General features: G+C 40.7%; 1 protein-coding gene across 1 annotated transcript in view; it reads left to right on the top strand.

Moving 5' to 3' along the window:
• LOC144491857 (protein bassoon-like) overlaps positions 1-14,523 on the top strand; it is a 517,892-nt gene that overhangs the window by 312,150 nt on the left and 191,219 nt on the right. Inside the window, exon 4 of the mRNA XM_078210147.1 lies at positions 4,716-5,246. Coding sequence (XP_078066273.1) covers positions 4,716-5,246 — 531 coding nt within the window. The remainder of the gene's footprint in view (positions 1-4,715; positions 5,247-14,523) is intronic.

Below are 14,523 nucleotides of genomic sequence, written 5' to 3'. Positions count from 1 at the left end.
GATATGCTGTGTACAGTGTTGAGCTGGTCATTTTGCTAAAGATGATAGTATCTAGGGTATGATTCCAGTTATCAGTTCTTTTCCCTTAATATTTGAGCAAGGTTTCACTCTCAAGCTTCTCTCAGGCTTTCTGTCCTGTCTTTTGTTAGGTGCAAGACTCTGAACCTGCCCAATTATGTAAGGTTTGGAGACGGCCAATAGATCCAGTGAGATCTTTGGAGAGCTACAGACCTGTCTGTAGGCTGATAACGTTTTTGGAGAAAATTGTGTTGTGGCAACATATTTATTGCAGTAAAGGCAGACTCGCTATTGGTCTGTTCTGAGAGTTTATGTATGTTTAGCTCTGTGAGGCAGAATGGGAATGTCCTGCTTCTATTCCCAACCACAGGTTTTTCTGGGAGCAGTACATAATGATTTACGTGCAGGTTGCCCAGAACTGTCAGAAATTTAAGAGGCCTCTTGCATTCAGAACTTATGACGTATTTATCTTCATTTCCAATGTGGAGGAACTTGGAGATGCAACTGTCCAGATCACTCAGTTGATGAGGTGGCAACTTAATGAACAACATTTGAAGTAGCTAGAGGAGGATTTTATTGATTTTGATTTGATTTGATTTATTATTGTCACATGTATTAACATACAGTGAAAAGTATTGGTTCTTGTTCACTATACAGAAAAAGCATATTGTTCATAAAGAAGGAACCGAGAGAGTTTAGAATGTAGTATTGTAGTCATAGCTAGGGTGTAGAGAAAGATCCACTTAATGCAAGGTAGGTCCATTCAAAAGTCTGATGGCAGCAGGGAAGAAGCTGTTCTTGAGTCGGTTGGTACGTGACCTCAGACTTTTGTATCTTTTTCCCAACAGAAGAAGGTGGAAGAGAGAATGTCTGGGGTGCGTGGGGTTCTTAATTATGCTGTCTGCTTTGCTGAGGCAGCGGGAAGTGTAGACAGAGTCAGTAGATGGGAGGCTGATTTGCATGATGGATTGGGCTACATTCATGACCTTTTGTAGTTCCTTGCGGTCTTGGGCAGAGCAGGAGCCATACCAAGCTGTGATACAACCAGAAAAAATGCTTTCTATGGTGCATCTGTAAAGGTTGGTGAGAGTCGTAGCTGACATGTCAAATTTTCTTAGTTTTCTGAGAAAGTAGAGGCGTTGGTGGGCTTTCTTCACTATAGTGTTGGCATGGGGGGGACCAGGACAGGTTGTTGGTGATCTGGACACCTAAAACCTGAAGCTCTCGACCCTTTCTACTTTGCCCCCGTTGATGTCGACAGGGGCATGTGCTCCTTTACGCTTCCTGAAGTCGATGACAATCTCCTTCATTATGTTGACATTGAGGAGAGATTCCTGTTGCTGCACCAGTTCACCAGATTCTCTATCTCATTTCTGTACTCTGTCTCATCATTGTTTGAGATCCGACTCACTACGGTGGTGTTGTCAGCAAACGTGAAAATCGAATTAGAGGGGAATTTAGTCCCACAGTCATAGGTATATAAGGAGTATAGTAGGGGGCTGAGAACATAGTCTTGTGGGGCACCAGTGTTGAGGATGAATGTGGAAGAGGTGTTGTTGCCTATCCTTACTGATTGTGGTCTCTGAAGTTAGGAAGTTCAGGATCCAGTCGCAGAGGGAGGTGCCGAGGCCCAGGCCACAGAGTTTGGAGATGAGTTTCGTGGGAATAATGGTGAAAGCTGAGCTGTCGTCAATAAATAGGAGTCTGACATAGGTCTCTTTGTTATCTAGGTGTTCCAGGATTGAGTACAGGGCCAGGGGGATGGCATCTGCTGTGGACCTGTTGTGGCAGTAGGCAAACTGATCCAGGTGGCCGGGAGGCTGGAATTGATTCGTGCCATGACTAGCCTTTCCAATCACTTCATAATGGTGGATGTCAGAACCACCGGCCAATAGTCATTAAGACACGCTGCTTGGCTTTTCTTAGGTACCGGGATGATGGTCATCTTCTTGAAGCAGCTAGGGACTTCAGATTGTTGTAAAGAGAGGTTGAAGATGTCAGTGAATACCCCCACCAACTGATTCGCACAGGATTTGAGTGCTCGTCCGGATACCCCATCTGGGCCAGTCATTTTCCATGGGTTGACCTTCGAGAAAGTTGCTCTGACATCTGCAGTGGTGATCCCAGATACAGGTTCATCCAGGGCTTCCAGGATGGAGAGCATGCTCTCACTGACCTCTTGCTCAAAATGGGTGTAGAATGCATTGAGCTCATCAGGGAGGGGTGTGTTGGAGCCAGCGATTTTACATGCCTCCATCTTGTAGCCTGTTGTGTCTTGCAGACCTTGCCATAGTCGGTGGGGGTCAGTGTGGCTAGCCTGGGACTCTAGCTTGGTCCGGTGCTGTCTTTTGGCAAAATTTCTGTAACAAACAAGCAAAGGTATATAAAAGGTGGGATTGGAACATCCTTGTCTGGTTCTATGCTAGATTGGGGGTGCTCAATTGATGTGGGGTGACACTGCGTGATAGCAAATAAGTCAATCTTTCACATATATTTGCAAGTTTTACTAGCGGAAAGTACCCAGTTGCCAACCACATCAATGTTGTATTGTCACTCTGGTTATTTAGTGTCCAAAATGTTAGAGGATAAAAACACCTTTAAATCAATAGAGTTGAGTGAATTTAGTACGCATTGTGGAATCCATCATCTTAAACTGCCCTCAACATTAGTGACAGACATGTAACTACCAGTCCCATGGCTCAAAATGCTTTCTCAAGGCAAAGTTAGCATTGATCATAGCAACTCGCTTCAGGTGGACAAAGCATGAAAATTGCAACCATATTTGACTGAAATCCTGGGATTGAGAGTGTTACTCCCTACGTTTAGAGAAGATTCAAAAATGTGACAAATAAGAAATAAAATAAATAGTCGAGACCCAGCGGTGCACTGTTCTGTAACCTTTCGCACATCCCTGACTCATTTTAATTGGCAATTTATGAACCAGAACTAAATCCAGGAAAACCAAGGAAACGGCAGAGATTAAGCTTTTGTTGATTTTATCCTAATTGGCTAAAATAAAGAGGCAGTGAGAGAGACAGAATAGTATCACCCACTTTTTAAAATGTTAGCACCGGTCGGTTCAGCAATAGTGACTTGTAAAGCAAATCCAGGCCTGTATCAATGGAAAAGTTTGGCTTACTTTATTATTTTCAATGTTACGTGGAGCAATAGGAAAAAGATAGAATTCTCTGAAAATAGCAACCCATTCAGTCATTGCATTCCAAGTAAACTAGACCAATGATTTACAGTTTGTCTAAAATAAAAACAGAAAATGCTGCAAATACTCAGCAGGTCTGGCAGCATCTGTGGAAAGAGAAACAGAGTTAGTGTTTGAGGTCAATGACTAGCAGTTTCTGTCTTTTCTCGAGTTCTTAAATCTGTCTTCTAGTGGATGGGGAAAATATGTAGGTCATCTGCAAGATCATAGCATCCATTACAAATATTGAGAGTCCTCTTGTTATGGATCTGAGGGCACCTTAACTTTTAATTGGCAATTATGTCAGATGGGGTTTGTGTTAACTATTTGGCACAGATGCATGAGCCATTTATAGGAATGTTCAGAGATACAAAGGACGAAATCTTCGCAAAAAAATGGCAGGGTATTGTTTTTGCTGGGAAAACCAGCGTGTTTCTCTCCAGAGAAAGTGCTGTTTTCTCTCCAGATTCTACCACACTCTGCCAAAAGAAATCCGAGAGCGTGATTCACACCATCATACAGGAGAGTGGGGCCTAAACGCTCAGACAAAACCCGGCTGCATAGAAATCAGGGCGCCATCTTTAAAGGGTTCCTGATCAGAGCTGCAGTGAACCTCCAGAGGCCTCAAGTGCTCCCCTCCAGGCCCCCCAGATCATTGCCCCCCCCCCCCCCCCCCCCCCCCCCACCGAATGACCATCAGTGGCATCCCCTGCACGTCTCATTGAAACCTACAGTGCAGAAGGAAGCCATTTCAGCCCATCGAATCTGCATCAACAACAATCCCACCCAAGCCCTATTCCCATAACCCCACATATTTACCCTGCTACTCCATCTAACCTAAGCATCCATCGCAAGATGCTATGGGGCAATTTAGCATGGCCAATCAACCTAACCTGCACATCTTTGGACTGTGGGAGGAAACCGGAGCACCTGGAGGAAACCCGTGCAGACACAGGGAGAATGTGCAAACCCCACACAGATAGTGACCCTAGCCAGGAATCGAACCCAGGTCCTTGGAGCTGTGAGGCAGCAGTATTAACCACTGTGCCACCATGCTGCCCGAGCTGCGAACATCTGTCTGTCCACTCCCAGCCCACAACTAAATCTGTACAAATCCCAACACGTTCTATGTGAACTTGTTGTAAACTGCGCCGGCGTGACCTCATGTCAGTGCTGTTTGAAGGTGTGGTGTCAATATTTGGCGAGGGGGTGGGTTAATAATATTGAAATTAATGGAAATCCATGTAAATCAGGTTGCTGGTGAGGCGTGGGGAAGATCCAAAATCGCGTCCTTGCCAGTGAGAAGTGCAATTTCCAGATTCTGAGCCCCCACCAGCAACCTCCCAGACTGCAGCTGGATATACTGTCTAAAGCTCAGAACATATATAGTGCAGACCAGGAAATCGTCACAAAGCCATAAAATTTACAGTTAATGCAAAAATATATACTGTATTGCACCGGTTAACACCATCCTTTGTATTTGTTTCTCTTGTCTATATAGAAAAAAGAATGGCTTTGCCTAAACTGTCAGACCCAACGACTGATGTCTGGAAATTTGGGAGATGCACCACTACCTGTACCACCATCAGCATCAAAGCAACAGCCAACGATGTCACCACACCATCAAGGGCAAACAGGTGCCAGTGTGCAACAAAGGAAAGGAGTTAGCCAACAGCAAGCTGGTCCTGTCCAGCAACAAAAGATCCCTTTAGCACCAGGTCAGCAATTCTCTCAACAAAAAGGACCACCAACTCCTAAACCTGGCCAGCCCACGCCAACGAAACAACAAGGCCCATTGGTTGGTGATAAGCTGCATCCTCAGCAAACACATCCTGGGCAAAGTGAGAACCAACAGCTGCCCCAGAATGCAACCCAAAACAGGTCACAGTCAGCAAAAGAGAAATCCAAACCTGCAGTACAGAGCACCACAGTATCTGCACCATCAAAAGCAATCAGCACAGAAAAGAAAGTTGACCCTGCTACAAAGGAGACTTCCCAGGCTATTGAGCTACAGAAAACAAAAATTCAAGAGGTAAGTAACTGAAATGCCTGTCATGAAAAAGGTCAAGACTTATTTCAAATTAAGTTGAACTATTTTGTGACTGTGGAATTGCCATTTGTTAAGAATGAATCATCTCCATTTCAAGCTCAGAGAAATGTATAGTTAAAGGGTCAGTGGAGGAAAACAAATTGTGGAGCATTTCTCTAATCAAATTTAAATCTAAATTTGAGGAGCTCAAAGACTTTTTGAGACTGATCTCCAAGGTTGAAATAACACACCCCCCTTTTAGAATCATACAATCCAGAAGGAGGCTATTTGCCATATTCTCCCAAATCCTATTCTCAATTTTTTCTCCATTTCCTCACCACCTTCAGAAAACTAAAGTTTTCTATAAGACCCATTTCTTGTTCATGACTTCCTTGGCATCAACATTGTTGTTAGTGCCTCAAAACTATAGGTATCAGTCCCATTCTCAAAGTCTACACCTAACCTCACTAGCTCCTGCAACTTGTATTTCTCAATAACTTCCCTTTCCTTTCTTTATATATCCTGAAGATATCATTACTACCTATCTCTATGCCTACCCATCCCACTATTCTCTCTAGGAATCTTTTCAGTTGGGTTTCCACCTATCTGTATTACCAAAACAGTTCTTGCCAAAATAACCAATCTGAAAAATCACCAGCGACCAAGTCTGCATATCACCCCTGCTCTCTCTCTAATAAATGTAACATGATAAACCACCACCATCACCACCCACCGTCCCGAGACAGAAGTCCTAGCCACTGAAACCATATTGTCGAACCCCAGCTCAAACTTGTTCTTGGCTGAGCTGCTTGCTCAGCCTGGAATTCAACCTCACATGGTATTCATTCAATAACTGAGATTCAAACTCCAAACCCTGCCCATCAATATTACTGGTTATGTCCAGTTCTTCAAAATTTTACTTCATTTCCCATGGCTAATGAAATCCCTATCATGCTTTTGTCACCACAGGACCTGACTTCCTATACTGTAGTAAGTTTATTTGTCCTTTAACCCTGTCCTCACTGACAGGGCTGTTGGTTTTGTGAAGGGGAGGTCATGTCTCAGTAATTTGATCGGGTTTTTCGAGAAAGTGACGAAGATGATTGATGAGGGTAGGCCAGTGGATGTTGTCCACATGAACTTCAGTAAGGCCTTTGACAAGGTCCCTCATGCCAGAAAGTGAAGTCGCATGGATCAAAGGTGAGCTGGCAAGGTGGATACAGAACTGGCTCAGTCATAGAAGACAGAGTAGCGTTTCTAAATGGAGGGCTGTGACAAGTGGCATTCCTCAGGAATCAGTGCTCGGACGTTTTGCTGTTTGTAATATATATAAATGATTTGGAGGAAAATGTTACTGGTTAGATTAGTAAGTTTGCGGACGATCATCAATTGTGGACTAAGACTTCTCCTCACCCCTGTTGGTTTCTGGGCTACTGTCAGACTGGTGTGGTTATTATATTTAGTATTGCATCATTATCAACTCCTATCTCCTTCCTGCCTCCAACCTTTGCATGTTACATTATATTACTTATATTTATATGTAACCCTTTTTCCTGTGACACCTATCATTTTCAAATAACATTTTCCAATCAATATGAAAAATCAATGATGCTGAAATAGTTTAAAAGTACTGTTTGCAGTCTGCATGAGGCTGCAGGCACTCTGACACTGTGGGCACTTTATAAATCAACATCTCAGCCCCAACCCTCCACCATGTTGCCTTTCAACTATGCAAGGCCAAGTAGTTTAGTTGGACTATTTTAATTTCTCCTGTTTATACTTTCAGTCATTTTAATATTTTCACCTCAGACTCAGGTAGCAATCCATTAACATTGAAAATGTTACTGCCTCTTTTATTAAAAATGTTAATCAGAATAATATAAACATAATCAGAACAAGGTTAAAATATAATCAGAACAAGGTTAAAACAACCTGTTTCAACTTATGTTCAAACACACATATGGATTTCAGTGCATGATTAGCTTCACTGATACCAGTTTTAAGTCAATGGTCAGTAAATAATCCTTTTCCTTTGTCATTGGACATCTTTATTGAGTACACACTTTACTAATGCCAAGAGCATAAATTTACATTAATTTATCCTTATTAAAATCCTTAGCCTACATATTAAGTTCAGCCTGGTCCTTTTCGAATGCTACCAACATTCTTACCCTTGTCACTTAGTCATATCAACAATTCTGTTAAAGGTTATTCTCCAAATTGCAAAGAAGGCAGCCACAGAGCTACTTATAATTGAAATAAAATCCAATACAAATGCTGCAGTGAGACCTGACCGGTTTCTTTTAGTGAGGAACTTTTTGCTGTAATGTTTTCTTGCTTTAACTTATTTCTAAAAATGTTGGTGGACCTTAGTGTCAAGGGGATGGGTGGGGAAGCACTTCTAACATTTAAAATTGTTACCCCCAAAAATCAAGTCTAAGGTTCTGGAGTGATGTATCACAAATTTGACGGAGGTTTCTAAAGGAACAAGAGGTCCACACCACCAGGTTTAGCAGTAGAGTTTTTTTATTTTATTGTGTTATTGCAGCACAGTTAAACAGTTTTAAAACTTTTTCGTATTTCTAGGTAAATATTAACATCCTGCAAATAATACTGACACCCTGCTAATACTGATTCAATCTGGAGCACCTCCTCCAAATATTGATTCAATCCCTAGACGTCTCTCCATGCATTGGTTGTCCAACTGTGGACTCTCGTATCCTAACTTCTGAAAGGTGATCTTTGTATGCCCAAACGAGGTATCACTGCCGAAACATTTTTTAATCAACCACAGGAACAGAAATAACATGCCAATAGATCAATGCAGAATTTTCTAGAAACTGCTCACAGTGCACAGTATGCTTAATGCCAGCTTGACAGAAACCTGATGATCCCATGTATCTGTAATAACTCCACAGAAGTGAAAGTCCCATCACCAAGTTACTTTATTTACACTATACATCTGTATACAGCCAGCTCTCCAGTTGCTCCCTGCTGAATGCAGACTGGGATTCTGACCTACTTTAAATAGGGAACATGAGGCTCCCTGATTTAATCATCAATTAACACTCATCAGATACCTCTTTTTGTGTTTTTTTACCTCTTTTTGTGAAGACTCATTAGGTATCTCTTTTAAGGTACCAATAAATTAGACAAACTCAAATTAACATAGGGACAAATTAAAAGGGGCAGCTCCCCAAAAGGAGGGGGAACAGCCCGAACCAAAAATCAAATCACAAAGGAAGACTCATCAGGTATTTCTTACTCTAGCAAGCCAACCTCAATAGCCTAGCTGAAGTCATCACAGTATCCCACTTTGAAAATCTTGAGCTATATCCTTAAATGAACGATGATTTCAACCTCAAGACTTTTTGCAATACATCTTACATCTTAACACAGTGTGGGTATTTAATCACAATGAAGCACTGAAACACCATTAAAACAATTAGTTAAGTAATTAATTAATTAATCACCTTCCATTGCAAACAAGGACAACACCAACAACGTTCATTTATATTGTGCTTTTAATTTAGAAAATCAAGCCTAAGCACTTTGAGGTGTAATTGGACAAAAATTGTTATCAAGCCAAAGAAGCAAATACTGTCAGGGACAACAAAATACTTAAGTTGATTTTAAGGGGATCTTATGGTGAGAGATGTGGAGAGAAAACTGAATCAAGAGATTCAAACTTGGAATTCCCTGAAAAGATGATCACTTAGAAGTTAACTTAGCTTTACCAGAACTCTGATAATATTGATATATAAAAATGCCTGAGTTACCCTCTAAATGAAAGAAACATTCAGCCTATTTGAGCAATCCACATGCTACAGCATATAGCACCTTTGTACTTTTACATTTTAACACTGGTACAACATTAAAGTGACCCTAACTAAAGTCACAAATGACATTCTTTGTGACCATGACCTTTCTGCAACACATCTCCTTCACAGTCAAGTTCAATGGATAAAGACAATCATAACCAAAACATACCTAACAATGGTGTCTCTTCCTTCACCAGCCCCATTGCCTCTGGAAACTTGCAGGGATATATCTTTGGTCTGTTCCTTTCCCTCATCCACATGCTGCCACTTGGTGACACATACAAACAAGGCGCAGAAGTCGGCAATCCACTGTTGCGAGTTGCGCCGCCATTTAATAAGATCATGGCTGATCTGATAGCAACCTCAAATTTGCATCCCACCTACCCCCTGGAACCTTTCACCCTCTATTGCTTACCAAGAATCTATCCACCTCTGCCTTAAAAGTATTCAGAGTCTGCTTCCACCATCTTGACTCACGACTTTCTGAGAGAAAATATTTTGACTCAGCTCCATTTTAAATGGTCAACCCTTTTTTTTAAACAGTGATCCTTAATTCTAGATTCTCCCACAAGAGGAAACATCCTCTACACATCCACTCTTCAAGATCCCTCAGGATCTTGTATGTTTCAATCAAGTCACCTCTTTCTTTTCTAAACTCCAGCACATACAAGACTAGTTTGTCCAACCCTATTCTCATTAGACCAATTCCAGCTATTAGTCTGGTAAACCTTCTTTGAACTGCTCCATTGCATTTACACTATCCAAAGACATGAGTATCTCGTACTCCACTCTCCTCTTTCACCCTTCCATTGTCAGACTGCTTATCCAATACTCAGTCTTGGATGAGCTGGAGTTTTCTCCACTTACCATATATACCATTTCCATCCTGGTCACAGTCTCAGGCTGAATCAGACTGCTCATAATCTAAGAATCCAATGTGACCCCAAATTGAGACTCTGACCCCATATCTTCACCATCAAAACACTGCCTACTTACATCTCCATAACTTCCTGTGCCTTAGCCTATCACCACTGAGAGTTGCTTCCATCACTTTCTGACCTCAAGACTCTTAATTCAATGTTCTCCTTTCCAGACTCCCACTCTCCACTCACCTCCCCCTCCCCCCTTAAACTCAGCTTATACAAAAAGCTGCCAATATTTTATTCCACAACAATGTCGTCCATATAGCCGCCCCCTCCCTGCCAAAGTAATATTTTCATTTAAAGGAATCAAGGATGGCTATGCTGATTAAATAAATAGCACTGATGAATTGTTTTCTTTTGAAATGGATTTCAAATTGCTAATTATTATCATATTAAGTTGATATGGCCTTTGTTTGTTGTGTGTTCCAACAAAATACATTTCTGTACACCAGTAAGGTGCCCCAATTCCATTTTTTCATGCATGACTAAATCAGTGCAAGTCTAGAGACAGTATAACCTGCAATATCCATCAATTATTTGCAAACACTTCAGTTATTTGTTATCTTAACTGAACCACTGAAACATTTAGCTCCTAAACTTTCTAAGATGTGACTTTCTAAACACTATTTTCCACTGTCTCATGCACTACTCGTCATGTAATAGTCTTAATCCCTTGCTTGCTGGTTAACCACTTTTATGATGTGGAGATGCCGGCGTTGGACTGGGGTAAACACAGTAAGAAGTTTAACAACACCAGGTTAAAGTCCAACAGGTTTATTTGGTAGCAAAAGCCACACATGCTTTCGGAGCTCCAAGCCCCTTCTTCAGGTGAAGAAGGGGCTTGGAGCTCCGAAAGCTTGTGTGGCTTTTGCTACCAAATAAACCTGTTGGACTTTAACCTGGTGTTGTTAAACTTCTTGCTGTAACCACTTTTATCCAGCTCACCGCGCTTACAAACCAACTATTCAATAGATCTGAATTTTTGTTCTTCATTTTAATTTTTTTTTCCACTTCACTCTCTGCATCTTCTCGAGTGTGGGAGTGATTGCACGGTTGGATTGTATCATTCTCTGGTGCTACATCTGGTCACTCTAGCATATCATCAAACCACATCTTCTTTACCTGTCTTTAATCTACCGACATCAGTTCATCCAGACCAACAACATTGAAATCCCCCCAAATAAATTGTCATTTTGTTTATCGTAATCACCGCACCACCTCTGTTAGTGCTAGTGCAAGCACCCTCCCACTAATCATTCTTCTAGCTAATTAATTTCAGGATTTGTTCACTTACCAGCATCCAAACTCCAATAGACATTTCAGTCGCTTGCTGGTGCAGAACTTGAATACTGTTGAAAAGAAAGAAATGTTGCTGAAGCTTATCTAGCTATTTGAACACACAAGATGCAACCATCAGCCCAGAGAGACATTGTGCCTACCAAACAGTTAGGCAGTCATGTACGAATTTCAGTGCCGGTGTGATCCCAGGTATGTAGGCTGTATATCGCAGTGATTGGCTGATCAAATCAAATAGCATGTCTCCCTTCATAGCAGGCAGAGTACACACCATACTCAACCAGGCTGCACTTGCAAAATCAAGAACAAACATCGACTGTTAGAAGTGATTCAATGATTCAGCAGCACTTACTGAACAGTCCTGAGTGTGCTGTTAGCTATACTAACAACTAATAGATAAGATAGCCAGTTGAGCTTGTAATGTCACTCATTTACACTTGCTGGAAGTAACATGTGTTTATATGCAGGAACCCATTCTCTGCAAACAAAAGGAAAATGTTCAAGCCATGCACTATTTTTCATTACCAAGGACCTTTGTAAACCTATAATTTCCCCTTTACTTTCCCCAAGGCAATGCCTCGGCCAATCAGAATTGACTTAACCAGTTAGCAATCTTTTCTCCTGTGATATAAATTATTGTGACCATTTGAAATTTGGCATTCTTGAGTTTGTCTCAAAAGTGCAAGACAAAAAGCTTCAATATTTAAATAATCTTTTCCTCACTTCACTGCTCACATCAGTGCAGTGATCATGATCATGCACGACACTTAAGCCTTCTATTGCTTGAATTTTACAGTTGCACGAAAATGTTCTTTTCAAAAAACTTCTGGCAACTGTCAATATTTCATTGTCAGATCCTTTTAATCTATCTCTGGTGTGTGCAGTTGTATAGTTTGTTTAATTACTTCACTACAAATATTTTACCAAAAATAATTTTTAAAAGTCAAAGACAAGTAAAAGTTGTTTGTTCTTTAAATTAATCTTTCTGGTATCTCCCAACTGCCTGCCTAATATACAAATGCAACTTAAGCTCCTGTAATGGCTTTGACTTGCCAGGTAAAATTGTCATTTCAATAAAAAAATTATTTTTAAGCTCTGTTTTAAATTTGATTTTCACCTGCGATAAATTAATCAAATATTTAAAATATATCTTTGCATGTATGTATAAAAGTTTATTTTAATTGAATTGAACTGGCAAAGGGAGGCTTTGAAAAGTATCTAAAAATGGCAGTATATTGCTCAATTTCAATGTCTAGCTAATTTTGTGGGGCTACTATAATGATGATGTACTTCCAGAACACTATAGAAGCTATGCTGTACCTCAACCTTTTTTCATTCTCAGCTCTAATTTTATATTCACAACTCATCCTATTTACTCTTGAAATTCTTCTTCCCTGCATACTTTCCAATGCACTTTTGCTATTTTGCAAGAATAGATTTTTGCTCCATCCTTAAAGTTACAAAGCCCATGCTCAGAATGCACTGGGCAAACCCAAATTCATTCCTTGCTTGCACCAAAAACCAAATTCAAGGTCCCCACAAGGGAGGCAACAAGATCCAAGCTGACAAGATGAGGCACTGAATAAAGGCTAAGAAGTTTGGTCAGATCAGCACTGTTTAAACTTTCAGCATAGCTTCTATTGACATTTTTCTAGTGTTCTGGAAGTACATCTCATCTTTATAGTAGCCTCACAAAATTAGCTAAACATTGAAACTGAGGAATAAACTTCCATTGTTAGGTATATTTCAGTGTCTCCCTTTGCCAGTTCAATTCAATTAAAATAAACCTTCATACATACACATAAAGATATATTTTAAATATTTTATTAATTTATCACCGGTACTCCTTTTAGCATGTCCATGAAAGGAGCATTAAATTGCTCACCCACCTCTACAAGTAGATATCGCAACCTACATTCAACTTGGTCCAAATTGGAGGTTAAGAACAGAATTATAGAACCATAAGATTCTTACAATGCAGAAGGTGGCCTTTCAGCCAATCAAGTCTGAACTGCCCGCACCCCCACCCTATCCCCGTAAAACCCGTGCATTTAGCATGGCCAGTCCATCTAACCTTCACATCTTTGGACTGTGGGAAGAAACCGAAGCACCGGGAGGAAACACGCAGACATGGGGAGAACATGCAAACTCCACACAGACAGTCACCCAAGGCCTGAATCAAACCTGGGTCCCTGGCGTTGTGAGGCAGAAGTGCCACCATATCAATTAAGTCTGAATCGTCTCACATCTGGCGTGCACTACTTGTTGTGATAGTTTTTACGTCACATTTTAAAACCTGTAGTGGGGAAAAAGCTATCAAATTTATAATGGTAAAAGTGGATCTGATTATGATGCTATTGTTGGAAACCTCCCACTGTTGGTGTCATTGTGCTACTAATTGCTCAAATCCTTTCACCATTTTGTTCTTCACCAAATTTTCATTTTTGTGTATGTAAGCTTTAATTTTCAATTCACTTTTTTGATGTTATGACCCCTTTCTTATCCCTTCTGATTCTACTCTGGCACCTTACTCCTGTGCAGACTCTCCTTGCTGCACCTTGTCTGAGGGTCAACCTCTGTGGTCCACTGGCTCTCCAGAGTCTGATGTCAAGGGCTATGGCTGAGTTTGAATGGGTAGAGGAACAGATTAGGAAAGTGACAGACCATGAGGACAGAAAAATCAAGACACAGAGAAAGAGACCGCATGATATCAGAAAGGGTAGAAGGATTTTTGTGAGCAGTCAGAGAAAGAGATCAAAGAATAAAAAAGGGAGGAAACAGAGAGCAAGACACATTTCAGAAGACAGCATGAAAGGGACAAGTCTCAGGTTGTGGGAGGAAGCAAAAGATGCACTGGGATTTTTACAGTCGGAAAACATGTACTGCCAGTTAGTGTTTCAGTAACCAAACATTGTTTACGTGATTAATGTATGACAACCTGCTTGCGCTATCAATAACGCATTAGCAATGTGCTCTTCGAGCTCCAAACAAGACCCTTTTTCGACAAAAAAAGGCTTTTCTACTTAATGTGCTAATTCTGATTAACCTGTAATTGGAAAACAGATGTAATTTTAATTCATATTATTATTCACTGTTGTACAGCATTAATGTGTTGCTCACATTGTTTATAAATCTGTAATTGTTTTCATGTAAACCAGTTAGTTCTTTACTTGAATGCTATTTTAGTTCCAAATACTTGCTGGTTGATTTCCCGTCGAGTTTCAGTTATTAGACAAAAGG

This window comes from Mustelus asterias, chromosome 3 (assembly GCF_964213995.1).
Source record: "Mustelus asterias chromosome 3, sMusAst1.hap1.1, whole genome shotgun sequence".
Taxonomy (NCBI): domain Eukaryota; kingdom Metazoa; phylum Chordata; class Chondrichthyes; order Carcharhiniformes; family Triakidae; genus Mustelus; species Mustelus asterias.
Note: the sequence above shows the minus strand (reverse complement) of the source record. Positions and strands in the feature narration are given on the sequence as shown.